Source organism: Hypanus sabinus, chromosome 13 (assembly GCF_030144855.1).
Source record: "Hypanus sabinus isolate sHypSab1 chromosome 13, sHypSab1.hap1, whole genome shotgun sequence".
In the NCBI taxonomy this organism is placed as follows: Eukaryota; Metazoa; Chordata; class Chondrichthyes; order Myliobatiformes; family Dasyatidae; genus Hypanus; species Hypanus sabinus.
The window spans coordinates 22,943,351-22,970,162 of NC_082718.1; the positions used below are offsets into that span (position 1 = coordinate 22,943,351).

Genomic DNA, 26,812 nt, shown 5'->3' on the forward strand with positions numbered 1-26,812 from the left:
GTACCTGTTTTCGCTAACCGAAAGAGATCCGAAGAGAATTTTCGCTTTTACAAGAAAAGGCGTCTGCTTTAAACTTGTATTAACCCCAAGAAAGACTACAATGACCATGAAGCCTCGCAAGGGCAGGTGTGTGCGCATGCGTGTATGTGCTGAGTTTTTTTCTACAAATCAGTTTTGACTAAATCTTCCCGATAATAATCTTACATGTTTCAATCAGATCACCTCTCATCCTTCTAAATTCCAGTGCATAAAAGCCCAGTCGCTCCAATCTTTCAACATATGACAGTCCCGCCATTCCGGGAATTAACCTTGTGAACCTACGCTGCACTCCCTCAATAGCAAGAATGTCCTTCCTCAAATTTGGAGACCAAAACTGCACACAATACTCCAGGTGGGGTCTCACCAGGGCCCTGTACAGCTGCAAAAGGACCTCGTTACTCCTATACTCAGTTCCTCTTGTTATAAAAGCCAGCATGTCATTAGCTTTCTTATAAAAGCATCTATAAGAAGAAGCATTGTCAACGTTTCGGGCCGAGACCCTTTGTCAGGACCCTGCTGCCTGGCCTGCTGTGTTCCACCAGCATTTTGTGTGTGTTGTTTGAATTTCCAGCATCTGCAGATTTCCTCATGTTTGCTGTGTAAAAGACAAACTGTGCAAATAACACTGAGAATGTGTTGGAATAAAAATGAGCCTTAAGAATACACCTGAATGCCATAAAATTAATTCACAGCAGTGGTGAATGAAGTTATCCGAGCTAGTCCAGGATCCTACTAGCGTGGGACCTCCAGGTCCTGTACCTCTTACCCAATGGTAGTAGTGAGAGGACAGCATGGCCTGGGTTGGCAGATGTGGTGAACAATAGATCTTAGACCGGAAATTCACTGGTAATCTCAGTACAATGTGCTCCCACCATTCACGTGCCTACTGAACTAAGATCATGTTGAATTCAAAATTTGCAATTTGTTTTGGCAAAGGAGGAAACTTATATTAGGGTGAAGAACACATCCAAAATTGGAGAAACACTGAACATGCCCGTGAATTATACATGGGATTGCCTGGCAAATTTCCCAATGAGTTGATTCGATCACCTGGAAACGACTGCCAATGCAATCAATCCTGTTCAATCATTTTTATGTGATTTTCTCACAGTAAGAGCACAAATACTAATTTCTAGACACCACAACTTTTTTTCCTCAAGAATATATAACGTTTGAGCATTGTCTCTTTTATAATTGAGTCATTTGCATTATTTCATAAAAAGCTTTTCTGATAATTATCATTTCTTTCCGTACTAAATACAGAATAATAATGTAAATCATTTGCATATATGACTTTGCCATATATCTAGATTATATTACTGAGGTAGTAAATTAGATATACAGCCTCTTCATTCTATTCAGGATTGCCTTTGTTTTCCTTTTTAAAAATAAACTCTCAACTATCTTTTTTCCATATTTTATTTGTGCTTTCCTTTCTTGTATTGCCTCCTTTCGGTCTCTCTTTCAGACCTACTGATCAATTTGGTAAACCAGTCACACAGATTGGAAAAACACCTATATAATGACCAAAATAAATACACACTTCCATTTCAATTGTTCTGCCAGTGCCCGTACGAACAAGTTATGGTGTTGCAATGCCAACACTGCACAGATAAATCCTAATCCTGTCATTTACTGTATTCATTGTCATAGAGTAATAACGCATAGAATCAGGTCCTTTGACCCATTAGGTCAATGCTGACCACAATGCCCACCTCGTTAGTCCCAATTTCCTGCAATTAGCCCATATCCCTCCAGTTCTGCCCCTCTGTGCACCTATCCAGGTTCTTCATAAATAACACCATTGTATATGTCTCAGCTATTTCTTCTGGCATCTCATTCCATTTATTCACTACCCTCTACATGATAAAGTTGCTCATCAGGTTGCAGAGGAGTAATTCAATATGATGTGCTAGTTACATCATGCCATGTATCCAAAATTCAATTACCTTAATTTGGAAAAGGGAATATTTTAATTTTACTTTTATAGTGGTCTGGATGAAAGAGCTGAGCAATACAAAAGGACTTAGAGAAATTTTAGCAACACAATGATAGTAGGGAAGGGAATACTTTCAAAGTAAATGCCTTTCTATTCTTTCTCACCTCATCACCGCCATCCTCCTTCAAAGTGAATGGTTCCTCATATCAATCTACTGACATAAATGGCTTCAAGGAAGCAAGTGTTCAAATGCAGACAATGCAAGTATCATCAGAAATGTTCGAGTAACAAACAGATGTAATATATATTTGATTTTTGGCATTTCTTTGGCTTGTTTAATCAATGCAAGCACAAAAATTTCTACCTGAGTCATACTGTTCTCCATTTAAATTTCCTGGACTTTGTGTCTTCTCTGAAAACAAAGTTGTTGGTTCTTGCATACTTAAAATCAAGGACTTTGTTTTTTCGTTCCAAGGACTGTGATGCCTTAAGTGAAGCATTCAACCATCTCCTCCTCTGCTTTTGCTCTTGCCACTCAAATTGTTTCTATAAAGAAAATGCACATTAGCACAACTAATAAATAAAAAAATCATATTCACACACAGCAAGCAGAACAACTGAAGGCAAAATACCCTCGAAAATGATCTCTTAGTATTAAACTTAACTAATTTTACGGCATCTCTTTGCTGGTCTGTCAGTCTCAAAAATTACCATATGAAATTAAAACTCTCAAAAATAAAGCACAAATCCACCATAAATTAGCCAAAATAAAATTCAAATTAACACATACTGCAACTGGAAATTATTTGTCACAATTTACAATGCACTAGAATGATTAATACTTACCACACCACTTCCACAAATATTCATGAAATCAAAAAAACAATAATTTTTTGAGGAGTTCAATATAATTTAAGGGAATCTTAATGTGATAGGAATTTCTTACGACAGTGCATTAACAAGCTTTGCTTTAATTCAACATTTTTCACTTTAGCAGTCTCTCTTTGTAATAAGAATCAGTAACCTTTCTTGTCACGGTTACTCAGTAGCCTAATTTTAATCACTGGGCCACCAGAACATGTGCCTTTTTTTGCTACTTCCTGAAGATCTTCCCAAACTGCTTTACTAGTTGTGAATGATTATCTCAGCTAAATAATAGATTAACAATTATCACTTACTGCTACAGACAGCATTAGTGTTCACTCAAACCTCAGGGTGAAAGAACCTTAATGCCTTCTTTAAAAATGAAACTCGAGGAGACTTTCAATGTCATTTCTATGTAGGATAAGGGAAGAAAATTGCTCTGGGGAATTCTGTATATTGTCATTTATTACAGAACTTTGCACAAAGGAATCATACTGTTCCTAGATTCCCCTGCCAAACAAAACTGATCGTAATCAGAAGTAATGAAAAGTCGAGGCAACTTTAGAATGCAAACTTTATTGATTCCCCTTACAATCTTCTGGGCAAATGGGACTGCCCAGGGAAAGCACAGTTCCACAGAATCTATAGCTATCCCACAAAACAAAAACAAGAACCACATGAACCAGGAACATGGTCTGTTTTCTTCCATCTTCTTTCTAATAACACAGACTGAAATTTGAGACAAGGACACATGCAAAGGTTTTTGAGTTTCACTCAGCTTTACTATCAAATGTACAAGTACACGCAAACACACATGCAAGGAGAAGAGTTACTTGCAGTAGCAACACAGGCATATTGAGGCACAACATTCAACAGTTTAAAAAGTTAAAACAAACTGTATAAGAACTGTTCAACAAAGCACACAATTAGAACCAAAGTACAGTGAAGTACAAAGTGGACATAGTGCTGCTCCACCAAGGCAGTGACGAGGGTTGTGCAAGTTATCTTAAGGAAGAAGTGGCTGAAGGACTGTAGCTGTTTATGAGGGACTGTTTATGAGCTGTTTAGCTGTTTATGAGGGACTTCAAACGTCTGCCCGAAAGTGGCAGAGTGTGGGAAGATGGTATAGCCCAGGTGGTGGGGATCTTGGATGCTCGATTTTTTTTGAGGCAATGCCTTACGTAGGTAACCTTGATGGTGGAGAGGGATGCGTCGTGACAGTTTGGGCTGAATCCACTACGCTCCGGAGCATTTTATATTCTTGTGGATGCAAATTACCACACCATGATGCACCCAGTCAGGATACTTTCAACCGTCTAACTAGAAATTTGAGAGACAAGTCAGAACTCCTTGAATCTTGAAGTAGAGACACTGAAAAGCCTTCCTTGTGACTACCTCGATGGGCTGAGCATAAGACAGGTCATCCAGTATGATAGTACCCAGGAACTTAAACTCTTCACCACACTCCTGCCCTTCCTGTAGTGCTTTAGTTTACTAGCACTGATTGAGAGTCTGGTGTTTGGTGCCACCATTACTCAAGCAGGCATCCTATCCCACTCTTGAACAATGACTCATCACCACCTACCATTCATCCAACAGTGGCAGCATTGGCGAATTTGTACATAGCACTGGAGGTTTGCTTAGCTGCGTGTATGCACGTATGTATGTAGGGAGTAGAGCAAAGGGCAAAGCACACAGCCCTGAGGTGCACTTGTCTTGATGGTCAGCAAGGAGATGCTGTTACCAGCCCTCAATGATTGAGGCCTGCTGATGACGAAGTCAAATAATAATATTCCTGTCCCAGTAAACATCTGAATGGCTTCCCAATTGTTTACTTTCTTTAGTAAAAAAAACATTAGAAGGAATCTCTCAATCAAAATGTGAAATAAAGAGACACATAAAGGACAATCCAACAAAGCAGAAGATCACCTTTTGCAAACAAACCACGACATGTTCACAAGAATGATCCCAGCAAAGAAAGAATTAACACATGGGAAGTGATTGATGGTGCTGGGCTTGTACTTGCCAGAGTTCTTAAGAACGGTGGGGGGGGGGGGGGGGGAATCTCATTGAAACCTATCGAATACTGAGAGGCCCAGACAGAGTGGATGTGGAGAAGATGTTTCCTATAGTGGTGGAGGATGGCACCAGAGGGCACAGCCTCTAAGACGTCAGTTTGGAATGGAGATGAGGACAACTTTCTTTAGCCAGAGGATAGTGAATCTGTGGAATTTATAGCCACAGAAGGCTCTGGGAGGCCAAGTCACTGGGTATCTTTAAAGAAGAGGTTCTTGATTAGTAATGGTGTCAAAGCTCATCGGGAAAAGCCAAGAGAATGAGGTTCATTGAGAGGGTCAATAAATCAGCCATGATGGATTGGCAGAGCAGACTTAATGGTGAACGGCCTAATTCTGCTCCTATGTCTAATGACAGAGACTGTCCGACTAATTCTACAAAGATGTTAATGTGATAGTGGTTGAAACTCAATAAGTGTCAATAAACTCAATAAAGAAAAATTCCTCCAACACCTTCAGAAATTATCTTCTCAGAGAGCAATCACAAACAGACCAGCAACAAGACTGAATAAGCAATTGTTTTTGTAAATCAGTGATATTTTCCGTTAACAAGTACGTCCACCAGTGTGAAATGACGTTACGGCAAACTTCCGGAAAAATAACTTACAAGAAAATCTCTAAGTTCTATATTGGTAAAATGTTTCGAGAAGCAGCCAGTGGCAAATGGGGAGGGTCCTCATTCCTTTCTGGCTGCCTTCTCTAAAACCTGCTTTTCAATTTACTCTGCCATATGTTCCTTTTCTTTGGAAGTACACATGAAACATCCTTCATCAAGAAAAAAAGATGAAAGGTGAATGATCATGAAAGTTTTAAAAAAATGAAACGTTAAAAAAAATTTAAATCCAAAAGGCAACAGGCTAAACTTAAAGTAAATTAATATTTTATCTATCTGCTCCCTCGCTATCACACAATGTTCCAACTGACCTTTCCAAGGTAAATGAATATTAATTTCCATAGTTCAAAGCTCAATAGTGAGTAATTTTGAAGTCTACGCACAGATAAGAAAAATTCAAAATCAATAGATTGTCAGCTTCGAAGCACACATTGCTGGGAACTGTTTTTTTGAAGGCAATAATCTACTTAAGCATTATCCATTAGGAACAACATATGTGGAAATAGCAGGGAAGCGACATTTTCCTCCTAGACTGGGTATTATCTATAACAGTAAAGCATAACTAACTTACAAGTTACTGATGCATTAGTTACTGATTCATTAATTTTCACACTCACAGAATTACTGCAGAGTTATGAACTACACTTGGGTGTTCTCATATTTCACTTTGAAAATTCACAATCCTGCTGCCAAATGTAAACCAACAACAATTTGATTATCGTCTCTCTTCTCACAGCCATCATCAGGCAGGAAGTTCAGAAGCTTTAGGACCCACACCAGCCGGTTCAGGAACAGTTATTACCATCCACCATCAAGCTCCTGAATCGGCACAGATAACTTCACTCACCTCAATGCTGAACTGACACCACAACATATTGACCCACTTTCAAAGATACTACTATTCATGTTCTCTGCGTTAACTTATTTACATTTCTTTTTAATTTGTGCAATGTGTCTTTTGCACATTGTCTTTTTCTCCCCCCAGTCTTTGTGTAATTTTTGGTTCTATTTTATTTTTTCATTTTCCTGTTACAAATGGTAAGAACATAAATCTCAAGGCAGTACAGTGACACAATTAACCAGAATCTACTGGTTAATTAGGGCAGCCGTTTGAGACAACTCAAGAACAAAAACTAAATCATGAAAATAGACGGGATTCCCATTGTTTATTTGGGCCAAGTTTTTGCCAGTTTTATTTTTGCCAACAATGATAATCAATCACATGCACTTGTGTGGCCATTGGAAACTACACTGTGCTTAGAGCAACCAGTTTTTAAAATAGTGTCAGTTGTGTGTGCTTGTGTTCAAAAAGCATTCCATGCAGCTTATGGATTTCAGGCTGCTGATCATGAAAATCACCATGAAATTTCCCTATCACATACTACTTTCAAAAAAAAAAATCACCTATATATGTTATTTCAATTCAAAACTCAAGACAATTAAAATGTTGCCCACAATGTAAGGGGAAAAGTTTCCTGTCCTGTCCAGGCATGCACAGGCATGCTTAGGCAGGGCAGATGCTGCATGGCAGGACAAATTTCAGAAAGGCTACAAAAACATCAAGCACACCCCATTCCATGCATTGCGTTTATAGGGCGAGAGCAGGATCATGTGACAGACTGCTACTTCTGCCTGACTAGTGCGCCTGGTTTCTCTGCTAAAAACAAGATAGCGATCGAATACAGGTTTCCCCTGCAATCTGAAGGTAGAGCATTCCTATGAAACGATTTGTAATCTGAAATGTCATAAATCAAGGAAGTAATTACCATTAATTTATATGGGAAAAATTTTTGAGCATTCTCAGACCCAAAAGAATAACCTACCAAATCAAACCAAATAACACAAAAAACCTAAAATAACACCAACATATATAGTAAAAGCAGGAATGATATGATAAATTTACACCCTAAATAAAGTAGAACTATTGTAGTTACGGTGTCGTTTCACTTATCAAACTCGGGAAGGCAGCCAGCCAAAACCGATTTGGAGAAAAAAAATTGGCATGTACATGCATGCGCAAACAACTGCCCGCACAAGGTTTCACAGTCATTGTCATCTTTCTTGGGGTAAACACACGTATAAAGCGGGCGGCTTTTTTCGTAAAAGCAAAAATCCTCTGTGGTTAGTGAAAACAGGTACTAATGTAAGTCTTTCGTAACAGCGAACTGCTGTAAAGCAGACGTTCGAAAAGCTGGGGGCCACCTGTACCCCAATCTCCCTTCAGCCACGAGGCCCATGCCTCCAGTATCGTATCCATTAGAGTCTAGAGGAGGCAGACAAAAACACAATGATGCATGAACCAGGAATAGAGAACCATGCTGATAGCGTTGCAGATATTAGACCCTTCATGACAAGTGAGATTCATCTGATAACTCAATCCAAGTTAAATGACCTAGTCAGAGATTTGGGTTTGTCAAAAGCAAAAGCAAAATTACTGGGTTCAAAACTGCAAAGGATGGAATCTGCTGTCACCAGGCTCATAAATTTCCATGAAGGATTTCGATATTGGAGACAGATGTTTCCCAGAATAACTGGTGTCGAGATTAAGGAAGGTAGTTTTGTTGGTCCACAATTCAAATAGATCGTCAACGACTGGCAATTTGAAGCAATTCTAGTGGGACCGGGAAAAAAAATTCGTGTGGAAGGCGTTTGAGGATGATATTGAAAATTATCTTGGCAACTACATAGCAGCAAACTACATGCGGCTGGTTGACAACATGCTTCAAGCAGACAAAACCATGAAGTGCATCATGCCACTAAAGATCCATTTTCTGCATTCCCATTTGGACTCCTTCTCAGCAAATCTTGGCACGGTCAGTATCAAGCATGGTGAAAGGTTTCACCAGGGCATTGTGGTCATGAAGAAACTGTATCCGAGCAACTGGGATCCATCAATGCTGGCTGATTACTGTTGGACACTTAAATGAAAAGCCTCAGACACTGAGTACAAAGAAAAATCATCAACTAAACATTTTAAGCTTCAGCACCATTATGCAATTAAGCACATTATATCCAATAAGAGTTAATTTCTTGTTTCTCCAAAGTCCTATGTGATACCAGTAATCTGAAATTACATTTATACTCAGCTTCATAACCACAAAAAAAAACTTGGGAGGAAGCAATACTTTCGAAAAAATTTGCTCTCCAGGTGTCGTCTGCACTAGGAGACTGCAGTGATTTACTTCATTTACCGTCAATCAAAAGAACACAACAGATGAATTCCTCTGTCACTAACTATCAGGAACTAATACCTTATTTTACTGTTCTGTACATCTAATGGTAGAGTTCTAATTTGTTCTGTAATTTAAATGCATAAACAGTGTTTAAACAGTATTTTATCTTTTTTATATCTTTAATTAGAAGGGGAAATTAATATTGGATGATAAGGAAATGGATGAGGCATTGAACAACTATTTCGTTTCGGTCTTCACAGTAGAGGACACGTCTAACATGCCAAAGAATGATGTTATGGACGAAATGGGAGGTGAGGAACTCGATAAAATCACTGTCACTAAAGAGATAATGATGAGCAAACTAGGGAGTCTGAAGGTAGATAAGTCCCCTGGTCCTGATGGGATGCATCCCAGGGTGCTGAGGGAGAGGTTATAGTAGACGTGTTGGTAATCATTTACCAAAACTCTCTAGACTCTGGGCAGGTCCCAGTTGACTGGAAGACAGCAAATGTCGCGCCACTTTTTAAAAAAGGATGCAGGCAGAAGACAGGCAACTATAGGCCAGTTAGCTTAACATCCGTAGTTGGGAAAATGTTTGAAGCCGTCATTAAGGAAGAAATAGTGAAACATTTAGAAAGGAGTGGTTCCATTAGACAGACACAGCATGGATTCAGAAAGGGCAGGTCCTGTTTGACAAACTTCCCAGAGTTCTTTGAGGACATAATGAGTGCAGTGGATAGAGGGGAACAGGTGGATGTTGTATACTTGGATTTCCAGAAGGCGTTCGATAAGGTGCCGCACAAGAGACTTACAAATAAGATACAGATGCATGGAGTCGGAGGAAGTGTATTGGCATGGATAGTGGATTGGTTAACCAATAGAGACAGAGAGTTGGTATAAATGGGTGTTTCTCTGGTTGGCAGTCTGTGGTGAGTGGGGTGCAGCAGGGGTCAGTGCTGGGCCCGCAGCTGTTTACCATTTAAATTGATGATTTGGAAGAGGGGATTGAGTGTAGCGTAGCAAAATTTGCTGATGACAGTAAACTGAGTGGAAAAGCAAATTGTACAGAGGATGTGGAGAGTCTGAGAGGGATATAGATAGGTTAAGTGAGTGGGCCAAGGTCTGGCAGATAAAATACAATGTTGATAAATGCGAGATCATCCACTTTGGAAGGAATAATAGAAGAACAGATGATTATTTAAATGGTGAAAGACTGCAGCATGCTGTTGTGCAGAAGGACTTGGGAGTTCTTGTTCCTGAATTTACTTTTCACGTGGAAAGCGGCCGGTGAGTGAGTGGGCCAGTGAAGGAGTGGAGATTTGAGGCTTTGACTCGAGAGGCTTCGACGAGAAGAGGCTGAGGACGAGCTTCACTCCAAGTGAGGTAAGGCCGGGTAAGTTCCTTTAAAAGGAGAAAGTTTCAAAGGTTGAGGCAAGTATTGGGTAGGTCATGGCAGCTGAGATCGGCCCTGTGGTTTGTTCATCCTGCAGCATGTGGGAAATCAGGGATACTTCCAGTGTCCCTGACGACTATGTGTGCAGGAAGTGTGTCCAGCTGCAGCTTCTAACAGACCACATTGAGCGTCTGGAGCTGCGATTGGATTCATACTGGAGCATCCGCGATGCTGAGAAAGTCATGAATAGCACGTTCAGTGAGTTGGCCACACCGCAGGTAAAGGCTACACAGGCAGAAAGGGGAGGGGTGGCCACTAGACAGCATAGCAGTAGGCAAGTAGTGCAGGAGTCCCCTGAGGTCGTCTCCCTCCTAAACAGATATACTGTTTTGGATACTGTTGGGGGAGATGTCTCATCAGGGGAAGGCAGCAGCAGCCGAGTTCATTGCACCATGAGTGGCTCTGCAGCACAGGAGGGAAGGAAAAGGAGTGGGAGAGCTATAGTGATAGGGGATTCGATTGTAAGAAGAATAGATAGGAATTTCTGCAGCCGCAAACGAGACTCCAGTATGGTATGTTGCCTCCCTGGTGCAAGGGTCAAGGATGTCTCTGAGCAGCTGCAGGACATTCTGGAATGGGAGGGTGAACAGCCAGTGGTCATGGTGCACATAGGTACCAACGATATAGGTAAAAAAATGGGGTGAGGTCCTACAAGGTGAATTTAGGGAGTTAGGAGATAAGCTAAAAAGTAGGACCACAAAAGTAATCAGCTCTGGATTACTACCAGTGTCACATGCTAGTCAGAGTAGAAATAGGAGGATATTTCAGATGAATACATGGCTTGAAAAATGGTGCAAGGGGGAGGGATTCAAATTTCTGGGGCATTGGAACCAGTTCTGGGGGAGGTGGGACCGGTATAAACAGGACGGTCTGCACCTGGGCTGGTCTGGAACCAATGTCCTAGGGGGAGCGTTTGCTACTGCTGTTCAGGAGGCTTTGACCTAATGTGGCAGGGGGATGGGAACAAGTGCAGAGAGACTGAGGGGTGTAAAATGAGGGTAGAAGCAAAAAGTAGTAAGGTGAAAAGTAAAAGTGGCAGGCAGGCAAATCCAGGGCAAAAAGCAAAAAGAGCCACTTTTCAACATAATTGTATAAGGGCTAAGAGTGTTGTAAAAACAAGCCTGAAGGCTTTGTGTGTCAATGCGAGGAGCATTCGTAACAAGGTGGATGAATTGAATGTGCAGATAGTTATTAATATGATATAGTTGGGATCACAGAGACATGGCTCCAGGGTGACCAAGGATGGGAGCTCAACATCCGGGGATATTCAATATTCAGGAGGGATAGACAGGAAAGAAAAGGAGGTGGTTAGAGAGGAGATTAACGCAATAGAAAGGAAGGACATTAGCCTGGAGGATGTGGAATCAATATGGGTAGAGCTGCATAACACTAAGGGGCAGAAAACGTTGGTGGGAGTTGTGTACAGGCCACCTAACAGTAGTAGTGAGGTTGGGGATGGCATTAAACAGGAAATTAGAAATGTGTGCAATAAAGGAACAGTAGTTATAATGGGTGACTTCAATCTACATATAGATTGGGTGAACCAAATTGGTAAGGGTGCTGAGGAAGAGGATTTCTTGGAATGTATGCAGGATGGTTTTCTGAACCAATATGTCGAGGAACCAACTAGAGAGCAGGCCATTCTAGATTGGGTATTGAGCAATGAGGAAGGGTTAGTTAGCAATCTTATTGTGCAAGGCCCCTTGGGTAAGAGTGACCATAATATAGTGTTCTTCATTAAGATGGAGAGTGACATAGTTAATTCAGAAACAAAGGTTCTGAACTTAAAGAAGGGTAACTTTGAAGGTATGAGATGTGAATTAGCCAAGATAGACTGGCAAATGATACTTAAAGGGTTGACAGTGGATATGCAATGGCAAGCATTTAAAGATCGCATGGATGAAGTACAACAATTGTTCATCCCAGTTTGGCAAAAGAATAAACCAGGGAAGGTGGTGCACCCGTGGCTGACAAGGGAAATTAGTGATAGTATCAAGTCCAAAGAAGAAACATAAATTAGCAAAAAAAAAAAGCGGCACACCTGAGGACTGGGAGAAATTCAGAGACCAACAGAGGAGGACAAAGGGCTTAATTAGGAAAGGGAAAAAAGATTATGAGAGAAAGCTGGCAGGGAACATAAAAACTGACTGTAAATGCTTTTATAGATATGTGAAAAGAAAAAGATTGGTCAAGACAAATGTAGGTCCTTTACAGTCAGAAGCAGGTGAATTGATCATAAGGAACAAAGACACGGCAGACCAATTGAATAACTACTTTGGTTCTGTCTTCACTAAGGAGGACATAAATAATCTTCCAGAAATAGTAAGGGACCGAGGGTCTAGTGAGATGGAGGAACTGAGGGAAATACATGTTAGTAGGGAAGTGGTGTTAGGTAAATTGAAGGGATTAAAGGCAGATAAATCCCCAGGGCCAGATCGTCTGCATCCCAGAGTGCTTAAGGAAGTTGCCCAAGAAATAGTGGATGCATAGTGATAATTTTTCAAAACTCCTTAGATTCTGGATTAGTTCCTGAGGATTGGAGGGTGGCTAATGTAACCCCACCTTGTTTTTTAGAATTTTTTGAAGATGTAACTAGTAGAGTGGATAGGGAAGAGCCAGTGGATGTGGTATATTTAGATTTTCAAAAGGCTTTTGACAAGGTCCCACACAGGAGATTAGTCTGTAAACTTAAAGCACACGGTATTGGGGGTATGGTATTGATGTGGATAGAGAATTGGTTGGCAGACAGGAAGCAAAGAGTGGGAGTAAACGGGACCTTTTCAAAATGGCAGGCGGTGATTAGTGGGGTACCGCAAGGCTCAGTGCTGGGACCCCAGTTATTTACAATATATATTAATGATTTAGATGAGGGAATTAAATGCAGCATCTCCAAGTTTGTGGATGACACAAAGCTGGGCGGTGGTGTTAGCTGTGAGGAGGATGCAAAGAGGATGCAGGGTGACTTGGATAGGTTAGGTGAGTGGGCAAATTCATGGCAGATGCAATTTAATGTGGATAAATGTGAGGTTATCCACTTTGGTTGCAAGAACAGGAAAACAGATTATTATCTGAATGGTGGCCGATTAAGAAAAGGGGAGCTGCAACAAGACCTGGGTGTCATTGTACACCAGTCATTGAAGGTGGGCATGCAGGTACAGCAGGCGGTGAAAAAGGCAAATGGTATGTTAGCATTCATAGCAAAAGGATTTGAGTACAGGAGCAGGGAGGTTCTACTGCAGTTGTACAAGGCCTTGGTGAGACCACACCTAGAATATTGTGTGCAGTTTTGGTTCCGTAATCTGAGGAAAGACATTCTTGCCATAGAGGGAATACAGAGAAGGTTCACCAGATTGATTCCTGGGATGGCAGGACTTTCATATGAAGAAAGACTGGATCGTCTAGGCTTGTATTCACTGGAATTTAGAAGATTGAGGTGGGATCTTATTGAAACGTATAAAATTCTAAAGGGATTGGACAGGCTAGGTGCAGGAAGATTGTTTCCGATGTTGGGGAAGTCCAGAACAGTTTAAGGATAAAGGGGAAGCCTTTTAGGACCGAGATGAGGAGAAACTTCTTCACACAGAGAGTGGTGAATCTGTGGAATTCTCTGCCCCAGGAAACGGTTGAGGCCAGTTCATTGGCTATATTTAAGAGGAAGTTAGATATGGCCCTTGAGGCTAAAGGGATCGGGGGTATGGAGAGAGGTACAGGGTTCTGAGTTGGATGATCAGCCACAATCATACTGAATGGCGGTGCAGGCTCGAAGGTCCGAATGGGATACCCCTGCACTTATTTTCTATGTTTCTATGAATCACAAAAAGTTGGCTTGCAGGTACAACGGGTTATTAAGAAGGCAAATGGAATATTGGCCTTCATTGCTAGAGGGATTGAATTCAAGAACAGTGAGGTCATGTTGCAACTATACTGGGTACTGGTGAGGCCGCACCTGGAGTACTGTGTGCAGTTCTGGTCTCCATACTTGAGGAAAGATATACTGGTTTTGGAGGCAGTGCAGAGGAGGTACACCAGGTTGATTCCTGAGATGAAGGGGTTAACCTAAGAGGAGAGATTGAGTCGCCTGGGACTATACTCTCTGGAATTCAGAAGAATGACAGAGAATCTTATAGAAACATACAAAATTTGAAAGGGATAGGTAAGATAGAAGTAGAAATTTTTTTTCCAATTGGTAGGTAGACTAGAAATAGGGGACATTGCCTCAAGATTCAGGGGAGTAGATTTAGGATGGAGAGGACGAGAAACTGCTTTTCCCCAGAGAGTGGTGAATCTGTGAAATTCTCTGCCCAGAGAAGCTGTTGAAGTTTCTTCACTATATATAGTTAAGATACAGTTAGTTAGATTTTTACATAGTAGGGGAAATAAGGATAATGGTTAAAAGGCAGGTAGATGGAGCTGAGTTTACGGACAGATCAGCCATGATCTTACTGAATGACGGGGCAGGCTCAATGGGCCGGATGGTCTTCTTCTGCTCTTATTTCTTATGTTACTATTTCCAAGAAATGTCAGCTAATTGGGGCAGCTGCTTAATTGGGTCAAAATGCATTATCCCTAATGTGTCCCAATTATCCAGAATCCATTTATGGTGACATAAATGTACTTTGATAATAAATTGACTTTAATGAAAACGACTTCCTCAATAACCTAATGTTTAATATAGTTCATTAAAACTGAAGTTGAAAATAGGAAACTAAGAAGTAGACAAAACAAGCAAGAGCTAGTGTTAGAAAATATGTTCCCTGAAAAAGCATGATGTCTATAATGCCAGAATAGAGTAAGACAGGGCAAGGCAAATGCAAATTATTGAACTGAAGGCAGCTATCTGGATATTGTAAAGTTATGGAGTAATTATTATACCACCAGTACAAATTGCTTCTAGGTTCAGCATTGCAACTGCAACATGTCTTGACTTGTTTTAAAAAAAGTAAACTTTCTAAGGAGATAATGAAAATGTATTTCAAATGTATAATAAAGTGTATTCTGCTTTCTTGACATTTTCCTTTGAATTGTGCACCACACCCAGAGAAATGAGTGGTTTCAGCTACACTACTTAAAGCACAAAGGGTGGTCTGCAGTGGTCCTTCTGACCTCTTTTCTTTAGAAATACTCTAAATTATCAATAATCAACCAGGAGAACCATCATGAAAATTACAAATTTAATTGGTCCCCACATTGCTATTGAGTACTCAAAAATGCTGTTCATCATATCATCTCTCTCTTAAATGTTCTCACATCTATCAGAAAATTTTACCCTAAGAGTACATTGTTATTTTTTTGTCTCAATTTACAACACCCAAGGTATAAATTAATGGCTTTTACTTAATGGCTGGAGATAAAAATCCTTTTTACTTCACCAGACTACTCCACACATAAACTCAGCTCTTGACAAGTGGTTTTCAATTTTACCATGAAGTTAGTTGCCCCCCCATTATCCAACCGAAACTTTAGTGAGCATCGATATGGAGTGTTAATCAGATAGAGCATCAACCCAGAGGAGACACAGGAGACTACAGATGCTGGAATATGTAGGTCGAGGTGTGTGCCCATGCACCGAGGGAATTGTTGAGTCAAAACCAGATTATCAGTCCATGTCTTCATCTCACAATCTCAAATACGCAAGAGTATTTAACAGATCCCTCTCAAGTGGTCAATACGTTTCAGGTAAAAACTCACCCACAGACCAGAGAAAATGGAAGCAAAAGGAAGTATCACCATTCCAACATGTCACAGAGTAAGATTAACTTTATGACTTAAAACAAATCAACATCTCCACTGAGGAGATTGGAAAGTTAGGACAGTTCATCTTAGAAGAGCAAGAAATGCCACGGAGTTTTCGTGAGCAAAGCCATTCCCTCAAGTGAAGGGGTTAATATCACTATACTGAAATCCTTAACAAACATCCAGGGAGCTGAGAGGGGAGAATTTATTCATGTCAAGAAAGATTTAGAACATTGCTTCAAAAGAAAGTAAAACTCCAATAAACTAGCATCCAATTGTTTTTTTTTGGAAATCCTGATGGGCCACACTTCAGGCTCAGGAGTTAGCCCAGAATGGGAGCACGACAGCCAGAATACAAACACAGAACGTGGCCAGAACCAGGGGCCCAAAGTGAAGTTAGCGACAGGGCCAGGACTGTGGGCTTGGTGTATGGCCAGAACCAATACCAAGGTCCAGAACTCCAGGAATCTGGACACTGCGATAAAGAATTCTAGTATACACAAACTCTTGATCAATGTATGAATATAACCTATTGCCACCCATATTGAAATATGTAATTTAAGTGTTTTCCCTTTGATTTATGAATACTAAAAGCTAAATCCAGGTAATGCTTATGCAAGTTAAAGGCAAGAAACTTTCAGATGCTGGCAATCTGATTACAAAAGCATTACCCTGGAAATGAAATGGTTAACATGTGGGAAACACTTGATGGCTCCGGGCCTGTACTCACTGGAGTTTAGAAAAATGAGGCGGGGGGTTGGTGGGCAGGGGAAATCATGCAGATACATGAAGAATATTGAAGGGCCTAGTTCACAAATTTCACAACACACACTGATTCTGACATGGTTCTGATAGAGTGGGTATAGAGAGGTTGTATCCAAGATCAGTGGACATATCCTCAGAATAGAAGAGTGTCCCTCGAGATCAGAGATTAGGAAGAAAGTCTGCAGCCAGAGAGTGGTGAATCTGTGGAATTCCTTACCAAAGACGGCTGTGGAAGGCAAGTCATTGGGTATATTTAAAACGTTGATACATAAGATTCTTGATTAGTAAGGGCGCTAGAGGTTACAGGGAGAAGCAGGTGAATAGGATGGGGGGGGGGGGAAGATGAAGGGTAAAAAAAAAATCGGCCATGATGGAATGGTGAGGCAGACTTGACAGGACAAATGGCCTAATTCTGCTCTTGTGTCTTATGGTCTGAAACAAGTCATGGCCTTTAAATGTGTATACTGCCCTACACATACACAGCATGTAAAGCTGCGTGCTGTATAGCTGGTTACGTATTCAACAACAAGAGTTAAGAATCAGGGCCATAATGTCCATTTTGTAATAGTTATAATAAGGATATACTCAAGCTACTGATTAATTTCACCACACACGAAGTGTACAATAATGAAGCTACTAACTTGATCTACTTTACTAGGTACACCAGCATGTTAATGCAAATATCTAATCAGCAATCTTGAGACAACAACTCAGTGCATAAGCGCATGCAGACACTGTCGAGAGGTTCAGTTGCTGTTCACACCAAACAACAGAACAGGGGAGAAATGTGATCCAAGTGACTTTGACTGTGGAATGACCGTTGGTGCCTGATGGGATGGTTAGATCCGGTAAGATGGTGGTGAGCTTGGAAATCCAGTAAGATGGCGGAGCTCTCAAACACAGTGGCCTCCCTGGGTCCAAATAATGGTGCAACTGCTCAGCTTTTATGTCTTGTTTACGGTCACAAGACACCATTGGATATTGAGAACATCCAAGTACGGTAGATCTGCCCCTGCAAGACCCCGCTGGACATTGGTAATGTAGAATAGTACAAGTCTGATTCACTGGTTCATTGGCAGGACAGCTGTGTTGCGTTAGTTGTTACGGTAACAAGGCCCTCATGCCTCAGGCTCACCTGTTTCAGTCAATGGAGGAGGCGGCACTGGAGCTGGCAGTGTGCCACTGGACTCCATACTGGAAGAGAGGCTGGCCCCTCCTGTCAGTGCCGATCTCCAGTGTTCGCTCCCAGGAAGACGAGCTGGATTCTGTTCATCTGCAACTGCTCTTGTGTGAAATGAGGAACTGTTGCGGTTTGCTCTTGCAGAAACGTGGCTCCCTGACAACATCCCATGCATCATCAACCTACAGGTCATGACACTCAGGGACATCGGTGATGTGATTATTTTTTGTAACTGCATGTTTTTCTGCTATCATAATTATATGTGCCTGTGTGTTGCGCGTGACTGTTGGTACTGTTTTGCACCTTGGCCCGAGAAAAACATTGTTTCTGTATTCCTATGTATGATTGAATGATAATTAAACTTGAACTTGAGCATTTCGGAGATTGCTGATCTCCTAGGATTTTCATGTGCAACAGCCTCTAGAATTTAGAGGATGGCACGATAAACAAAAAAACATCCAGTTCTGTGGGTGAAAACACTTAGTTACTGAGAGAGGTCACAGGAGAATGGCCAGACTGGTTCAAGCTGACAGGAAGGAGACAGCGACTGAAATACCCTTACATAATGACTGTGGTGGGCAGAAGAGCACCTCTGAACACACAACACTTCGAACCTCGAAGTGGATGGGCTACAACAGCAGAAGACCATGAACTTACACTTAGTGACCTCTTTATCTACAGTAAGTATCTAATAAAACTGTGCACAATCTCAACTGGTGACATATTCCAGCAGTGATGTCACTAGCATGATGTCCAATGGGGAATACTGCCGTTACCACGTCACACAGAGCTGTGCACACTGCAGCTGGTGACTTATTCACCAATGACGTACACAGCAACACAGTCTCAAACATGACAAGCACCACCACAGACTGCAAAGTTGATGCTGTAATTATGGGTATGTGAACCACAGCTCCCATTCCAACGTATAACGATAGATCCACCTTCAAGCACGCAGCCTCTCCTTGTCCTCCAGCATTATTTTTTTTTAAATGGCTTGAGTCACCCCAGCAGGAGACGAGCACAGAGCTCCTGCAAGCAGGCTCCACTCGACGCCCAGTGCCATCAGGCCAACCCATCAGCTCCTTTAATTCATTTCTGCCCTCCCCCAAATAAACTGAGGCATTGGAGGCAGCATGGCCTAGCACCCCCGTCCCACCACAGGGGGTACTCACTGACCCCCTAACATCTGATTGGTCAGCCAGCCAGTCGCCCGTTTTGAGGATTGGCTGTCAGCCATGCACCCTCATGCTGGGCTCCACGAGCACAGCCCTCGCGGTCAGACGGTGCCAAAGCAGCCAGCAGCAGGTAAAGCCCTGCCCCAAGTCCTGGACAAATGCAAAGAGTACACACACACACACACACACAAAAACAGAGAGACCTCACCACTTAACAAGCAATTGCAAATTTGCATCTTGTGTTCTTCCATTACATTTGTCTGGAGTAATATTTGAGCTCCCAAGTGCAAGCTGAATTAGTAACAGAGGAAACAGAAATACAGGGAAGTTACACAAATGCTCATTCAATGCATAGTTTAAAAATAACTTAATAGCTGTTTTCCTTATAAATTATGAAACTCAATTTTGCCACTAACTCATGCCCAACATATTCATCATACTGATTGATGTCTAGTGGTCTTTTGTCATCTCAAGCAAATATATTTCCTTTGCTGAATTTTTTTTAAGGATTAAATGGAGAATTGTCACCTTGTTCACCATTCCTTGTCTTCATACATTGCTAATAATTGTAATGGGGCTCTCAGAATTGGGCATAAACGCTATCTCCCAAATACTGAATGAAAACATGCGCAGGCCATTACTGCAATTTAAATCCAGTAACAATCTGGTGACTTTAACAATACATCATGCTGCAATCTCCCAAGCTATGGGCAAATAGCTCCACGCCCTTGTGGGCCGCCTTGGGAGAGGCAAAGGCTACGGGAGTAACCCCAGCGCCAAGTCCCTAACGGCTGGACATCATTGAACATCCTTCTGGCAGCTCCTGCTTCGCTTTCCTTTGGACTACACTGGTGAGGCAGAGAGGGATATTTTGACAACTGGGCATTCCAGGATCTCCATACTTTCTGCCCAGGCTTGTGCCTTAGAGTGGTCACTCATTTCACTCCACTGTTTGAGACAGACAGATGCCATCATCATGTGCTACAACAGCACTATATAGTAGAACATAGTGTACTGATTTGCACTCATATGGGGGTTATGTAAACTTTTCTTTAATGTTAGGCAAATTTTTGTCTCCAGATAACAAAAGATAGAATAATCAAGTGTCTGATTGATATGTTCATTAATATATGAAAACATGCAGTGACCATTGAGTTATGTAACCATGTAACACACATACATCTGGAGATAAAAACAGCCTGTTGGAAATATTCAGGTGGTCAGGAGGGGAAGGGAGAGAAGGAGAAGCAAGCCGACACTCAGGTGGTCTTGAGGAAAAAAAAGAGATTAAACATATTCCTGTTCCAAACCTGAATGCAAGATTGTTGTTTTTCCTCTCTCTGTACAGTTGCTGCCTGACCTACCACCGTTATTTCAGGCTTCCAGCATCTGCAGTTTTGCTTTGCTTTCAAAGTAGCGCTGGAGCTTCCCTATTCATTATAAGCAGACACAACATTTAACTTATACAATTTCAAATCACTAGTCATAGCTGACCGTGATCGGAATAAAAACACTTGGAGAGTTGTAATTTAAAGTGCATCTTTAAACTCACCCCCACACACGAGACTCAAGAGTTTATGGGTTACAAGTATCAAGTGATAAAGGAAGAAAACCTGATGTCCAATTTAGTCCTGCAGATACAGCCCAAGATATTAACCTATCATTTTTGTATGCACTACTGACTGTGAAACCATGGGTGAAAATTGAGTCAGCAAAGAAATAGTCCCTTCGTCCCATAGAGTCTACGTCGAACTACTATTCTACCTTGTCCAACTGACCAGCACCCATACCATAGAACAAAATTAAAGGGCACTTGATTGTTAAAGCAGGTTGCATTAAATGTGCAATGGATTCATTGCTAACACGAGAGGGCACAGTTTTAAGGTGCTTGGAAGTGGGTACAGAGGGGATGTCAGGGGTAAGTTTTTTTTATGCAGAAGGTGAGTGCATGGAATGGGTTGTTGGAGATGGTGGTGGAGGCGGATACAACAGGGTCCTTTAAGAGGCTCTTGGATAGATACATCGATCTTAGAAAGCTATGGGTAACCCTAGGTAACTTCTAAAGTGAGTGCATGTTCAGCCAAAGGGCCTGTATTGTGCTGTAGGTTTTCTCTGCTCTAGGATTCGCTGCACCTTCAGGTTTGGAGGCACAACAGAGTGCAGATGCTGGGGACTGGAGCCACACAAAAGACGCTGGAGGAACTCAGCAGGTCAGGCAGTACCTATGGAGGAAATGGAAGCGAATCATCAAGTTTGCTGATGACTCTGGGGTGGTTGACCTCATCAACAATTAAGATGAGATGGCATGCAGAGAGAGAGCTTGTAAACAATGTCAATGTTTTTTCATTTGGTGGTATACACGTCTCCAATTGAATGACAATAAGTTTGAATTTGGACAGACGATGTTTTGGGTCAAGTCTGGACTGGGTGACCCTTCATCTTCATTCCAGGCTACCCTAAAATGGACAGTCTCTGAAATGCCTCGAGGCTCCACTCTGAATAGTTGTGGGCAACCCCTTCCTGAAATAATACAAGTTACTAGCTCAGATTCATCCCACACAGGATTTCTCCTTCACAGGCACAAAGGATGCTGAATCTGAGCAACACACTGGAGCCTGAAGTATAATTTCCCTCCACGGACGCTGCCTGACCCGCTGAGTTCCTCCAGCAGCTTGTGTGTTGTTCCCGATTCCTCCTTCCTTGCTACTGCGCCCAATTTTTTTTCCTTCACAAGCTGCCAGCCATCCACTTTTCACCAACCCTTACGAAAAATGAGTGAAAACGTCACTTTTAACATCCTTTCCTTTCACTGGGGTGCCACAAAAGCATTACAGCGTTACGTTATTACAGCTCGGAGCGCTGAACTTCAGAATTCAAATCCAGCGCTGTCTGTAAGGAGTTTGCACATTCTGCCTGTGACTGTATGTTTCCTTCAACAGTTCCCTACGTTCTTTATCCCATTAAGCTAGGACCCCAGTTTGGGAACCCCTGTACTTAGGTGTTCTGGTTTCTTCCCACAGCAGGTGACTTGGTCTTTGCAAACTGTCTTGCGATTTGGCTAATTGTAAATAGGTGGGTTGCTGGGCAGTACGGCTTGTTGGGCCAGAAGGGCCGGTTCTGTATCTGCAAATAAATCCATCAGATAGATTCTCTGAATCTGTAAAGAAATGATCGACTTCATGGATACATTCAAGTACTTCATTTTCAGAGCATTGGGGGGGGGGGTGCAAAGAGATTAAGACCACAAGACACAGGAGCAGAATTAGGCCATTCAGCCCATCAACCCTGCTCCACCATTCCACCGTCATTGATTTATTATCCCTCTCAACCCCCATTCTCCCCATAAACTTTGAAACCCTCACCAATCAAGTATCTACCAACTCCCGCTATAAATATACGCAAAGTTTTGGCCTTCATCAACATCTTTGGTGATGAATTCCACAAATTCACCATCTTCTAGCTAAAGAAATTACTCCTCTCTGTTCTAAAGGGACTCCCTCTATTCTTAGGCTGTGCCCTCTGACCCTAGACTCTCCCACTGTAAGAAACATCCTCTCCAGATAGGCCTTTCAATATTCAATAGGTTTAATGAGTACTCTCCCCCCCCCCCCATTTTACTAAACTCCAGTGAATACAAACCAAGAGCCATCAAACAACCCCCACAGGTTAACCCTTTCATTCCCAGGATTATTCTCGTGAATCTCCTCTGGATCCACCCCAATGCCAGCACATCTTAGATAAGATGCTCACCATACTCCAAGTGCGGTCTGACTAATGCCCTGTGGTGTTCTTGTATTAGTAAAGTCTGATATAATAATCACAGCCGATTTGCTAACGTGCACTCTTATTTAACTTAGAAATACAACAAGGAGACCAACATGAGCAACTCCTCACAGACGCTTAGGCCTTGGTTTCAATGACAAAACATGAAGTCTGTGCAAATAATATTTCGGAGTTTAGAAGACGTAGACGGCAAATGCATCTGAAAGTGAGAGTGTAAATCGCGGGAAAATAGACAATAGACTGTGGGTGCAGGAGTAGGCCATTCGGCCCTTCTAGCCAGCACCGCCATTCACAGTGATCATGGCTGATCATACACAATCAGTACCCCGTTCCTGCCCTCTCCCCGTATCCCTTGACCCCGCTATCTAATAGATAATAAAAACCGTCCCGTTCAATAACTCCTATCCTACACCTCCAACTGGCGCATCGGGCTAGTCATTCAGCCAAACGTCTGTGGCCAATCCCACTGCCCGTATTTAAAATAAATTGACATCATCAAATATAAAATTTGGCTAAAAAGTGTAAACATTTACGGGACAGCGGAATACTCCGAATAGTACACGGCTCTACACTAATTATAAACTTGACTTCCGCAAGCAGCGCACTGCTCAGCATGTTGTTGAGGGACCACTTCACCGAACGGAGTGCTGTAAAATGCACACCACATTTAACATGTCGCAGATACATGTCACTTTGCTTATATTGTGTCCAACTTATTTCAAGTGTTCCTCGGTGCATAATTACAGGGTGTACAAGGTGACCCCTGGAATAAGTCAAATGGACACGCATCGATTTAATTGGTATGTCCGAAGGGGCTGCACGTTTAAATAAAGCGGCCATGTCTATATCTTTCACTGTCGCTAATTATTGCGGCACTCCGCAAAATAATTACTTAAAGTTAAATTGCGCAATACACAGGCAGGTACGTTGCCTGATAACCCCTCACTTCCCAACTGCGCAGAATGATAATGTCCCCATCTGCCGACGGATCTCTAAAGTACTAGCTTTCAAAAAAAACAAAGAGGAATTATCATAATCTTCGATTATCCTTGACATCACTGTGAACAGCACGCTAATCGACAAGGACACGGAATAGGGAAGCGCAAGAGCCTCCTTAATGGAGAAAATAGTGATTAAACAAATCCAAACGCGTTCACCACTTTGCCGCTCGCTGATGCACGCAGTCCAAAATCGCTATTTAGAAAAGGAAGCCGCGGGCTTTAGGACCCAGTTGAGTAGTAATAGGACCCACACATCTTTCTAGCTTACGATATGCGCATGGCGCCAAACGGCGAGCAGCTGGAAGAACCGAACCCTCTTTTATATAAGGGACAAGGGTTACATCTTGATTTGCAATTGTAGCTCTGGAGCTGAGATTAAGAACAATTGCCGTACGCACGCACATGGCAGACATGTACCCGCCACCGTATCTGATTAACAGGAGCGAAGTCTTGCCGTGAAATATCGGCATATTGATTTCTAGCGCAAAGCTAAAAATGGACCTCAGCGCTGCTTATTTGCATCAAAAGCAATTCCACTCTCGGCGACTCCGGCTGATAATTCCAGCCTCACCGGAAAACCGCGTAAATGTGGAACGCAATTTGGATTTCAAGCGTTATTACACGCGTTTCAATGGACGTGCTCCTCCGCTTTATCCGAAATCCGACACATTTGATGTTTTTTTTAAAAATAAATGGAAGGGGGGGGGAATAGACTTAAAGATAATGCTGTCCTCAAGCTCTTACCTGGAGTAAGTGATAATGAAAATTGTAGACCGCTTCTTATGTACAAACAAAAAAATGATAATCAGGAAGTCTCTTTATTCAGTCTGAAACTGCTCCCACTATAGTCCAAAAGTAAACGTTAAGCCAAAATCTATTCCGCCTCTTTAGAAAAAAATCTCCCTTCCAGTACCCCCATAATCTCTACAGTCGCTATTGTATTCCGATATATCCGATACGAGATGCAATCTAGAACGCCAACAAGTGGTTTAGATGGAAAATAAAACATAATTAGCAATGCAACACACGATATGGCATGCATCATCATTAATCCCCATATATAATAGGCTTGCCGACTTGCCGGTATGAATTTCACTGCAGATTTTTGTGACAAATGATGCAACGCCAAAATTTCCGAAATATTTCGTTCTAATTTCATCAGTGGTTGGTGCCGAACAACAGCTCCTTGAAGGCAGAAGCCCAGCTTGGTGTCTTGCCAGCATAGTTCTTTAGTCAGGAAAGTCTTTTCACGAAGAAAAAACTTCGCCAAAATAGCGACGCCTTAATTTATCATTTAGTTCAGTAAAAGACCTGCCAGCGCACCAAAACGCACTGGACAGAAGTCGAATATGAAGGCGGTTTTGTTTTTTCCCGTGAAAAAAGCCTTAAATTTCACTTTAAAAAAACACCTTTCCCCGCCATATTGAAATTGGCAAGGTTGTTCAATATTGATACAGGCAGTTACGTAACCTCCAGCAAAATACTGGCAAATACCGAGCTTTTAAAAAAAGACTTCATAGCACCAGATAATACAAAATAATGCTATTAAAACTATCGAGGTGTGCGGGGTTACGTTGAAAAAGCATCACAGGGCAAGTCAGCTTAGTAAAACCGAAAGCAGGTCACAAGCAGAGATGGCAGGATATCAGTTTTGAAAAATATATATTGCATTTTTTAAAGAAATTTATCTACAACAAGTAAACTGGTTTACATTTTGGACACTAAATAATGCTGGGGATTTCCCCCCCATACCGTCCCCTTAACCCCGCGAGTTTGCCAGCTAATAAATGCAGAGAGAGAGAGAGAGCGAGAGACAACACTTTGCACAACTTGCTTTGAACGTCATTTTTTTTTTGCAAAACCAGCTTCAGGTCTTCAGCGAGAAAAAGATCCCCCAGCGTTAGAATCGAGTAGAAAACGACAGACTCGAACAACTTACACACCCGCGCAGCGAATGAAATAAACCGCGGCGACCCAACTTACCGGTATCAAGTTATTTTCCCTTAGTGTAAAAATGCTACCCCCGTCGTTACATGACCAGTTTTAGATCTTTTTTTCAAGCCTCTTTCCAATATGGCATCCTCTCGCTGCGCATGCGTTGCCAATTATTTTCCTGCCAACTCCTTATGACCTTTACAGCAGTTGCAATTTTTTTGAAGACTTACCCTTGGCCAATTATAAATTGATTTTTTTTGCATCCACGCCCAACTTTTCGATTCGTACCCGCTCCCTGTTTGTGCGAGTTAAAAAGACACACACACACAGAGTCAACAAAACGCTACTAATCTTCTGATTGACATCATTATCCGGGCCTTATATTTCAAAATCGTTGAACAGTATTGCTCGCTGCTCGATTTCTGTACAGAAATATAAAGTTACAGAGGGCAGAGTGAAGATGTGTATGTGTGTGTATGTACCTAAAAATCTTAACTATTGCCTGCCAAATTAGTTACACTACGTAGCCTGAATAAACCACACTGAGCCGTTTAAACTCGTCGATTGTGAAACTGATACATCCTAGGCAAACTTGAAGCTGTTTTTTTCCCTTTAGCAATGTGAAATTTGCATTATTATTTTCCTTTCCGCCCATTGCGCTTATTATAATGAAATGTGTAAATGTATTTAAAGGCGCTGTTGTTTCTCCGTGTTTCCCGCTGTAGCGGCGTGTTTGCAGCCGCTTTGTATATCTGTAGTGAAATGTATCCACTTCTGGGCAGCCGATACACACAATGAATTTGGGTGTTGGAAATGGCGTTTCTTTGTAGTATTTTTCTCTCTCTCTCTCCGCCGCTACTGCGCATTAGTATGACCGATACAAGTGCGGACATCACCACCCACCAAGTTTCACAATGAAGATTAACTGCCGGCGATCGAAATCTCGACAAACCTTGCGGGTCCGTCCTCCCCTTTGACCAATTTATCCCCTCAACGAAAGCGAATTCGGTTGGGCACCAATCAATCCCTGGGTCTTGTTTACCGAAGGGAACTCCCCCCAACAACCTCACGCCGTGTCGAA

The 26,812-nt window shown here is 41.9% G+C and overlaps 1 protein-coding gene across 6 annotated transcripts in view; it reads right to left on the bottom strand.

The window, feature by feature from the left end:
* sfmbt2 (Scm like with four mbt domains 2) overlaps window positions 1-25,888 on the bottom strand; it is a 220,724-nt gene extending 194,836 nt beyond the window's left edge. For 3 of the 6 annotated variants that reach the window (XM_059987325.1, XM_059987323.1, XM_059987324.1), the window contains exons 1-2: window positions 24,541-24,698; window positions 2,343-2,524 (exon numbers count right to left, since the gene is read on the bottom strand). In XM_059987325.1, coding sequence (XP_059843308.1) covers window positions 2,343-2,478 — 136 coding nt within the window. In that variant the 5' untranslated portion in view covers window positions 2,479-2,524; window positions 24,541-24,698. Of the gene's footprint in view, window positions 1-2,342; window positions 2,525-2,824; window positions 2,953-24,540; window positions 24,700-25,779 lie in introns of those variants that run through there. The other 3 variants (XM_059987321.1, XM_059987320.1, XM_059987322.1) reach the window with 3 other exon arrangements.
* Window positions 25,889-26,812: the final 924 nt, after the last annotated feature.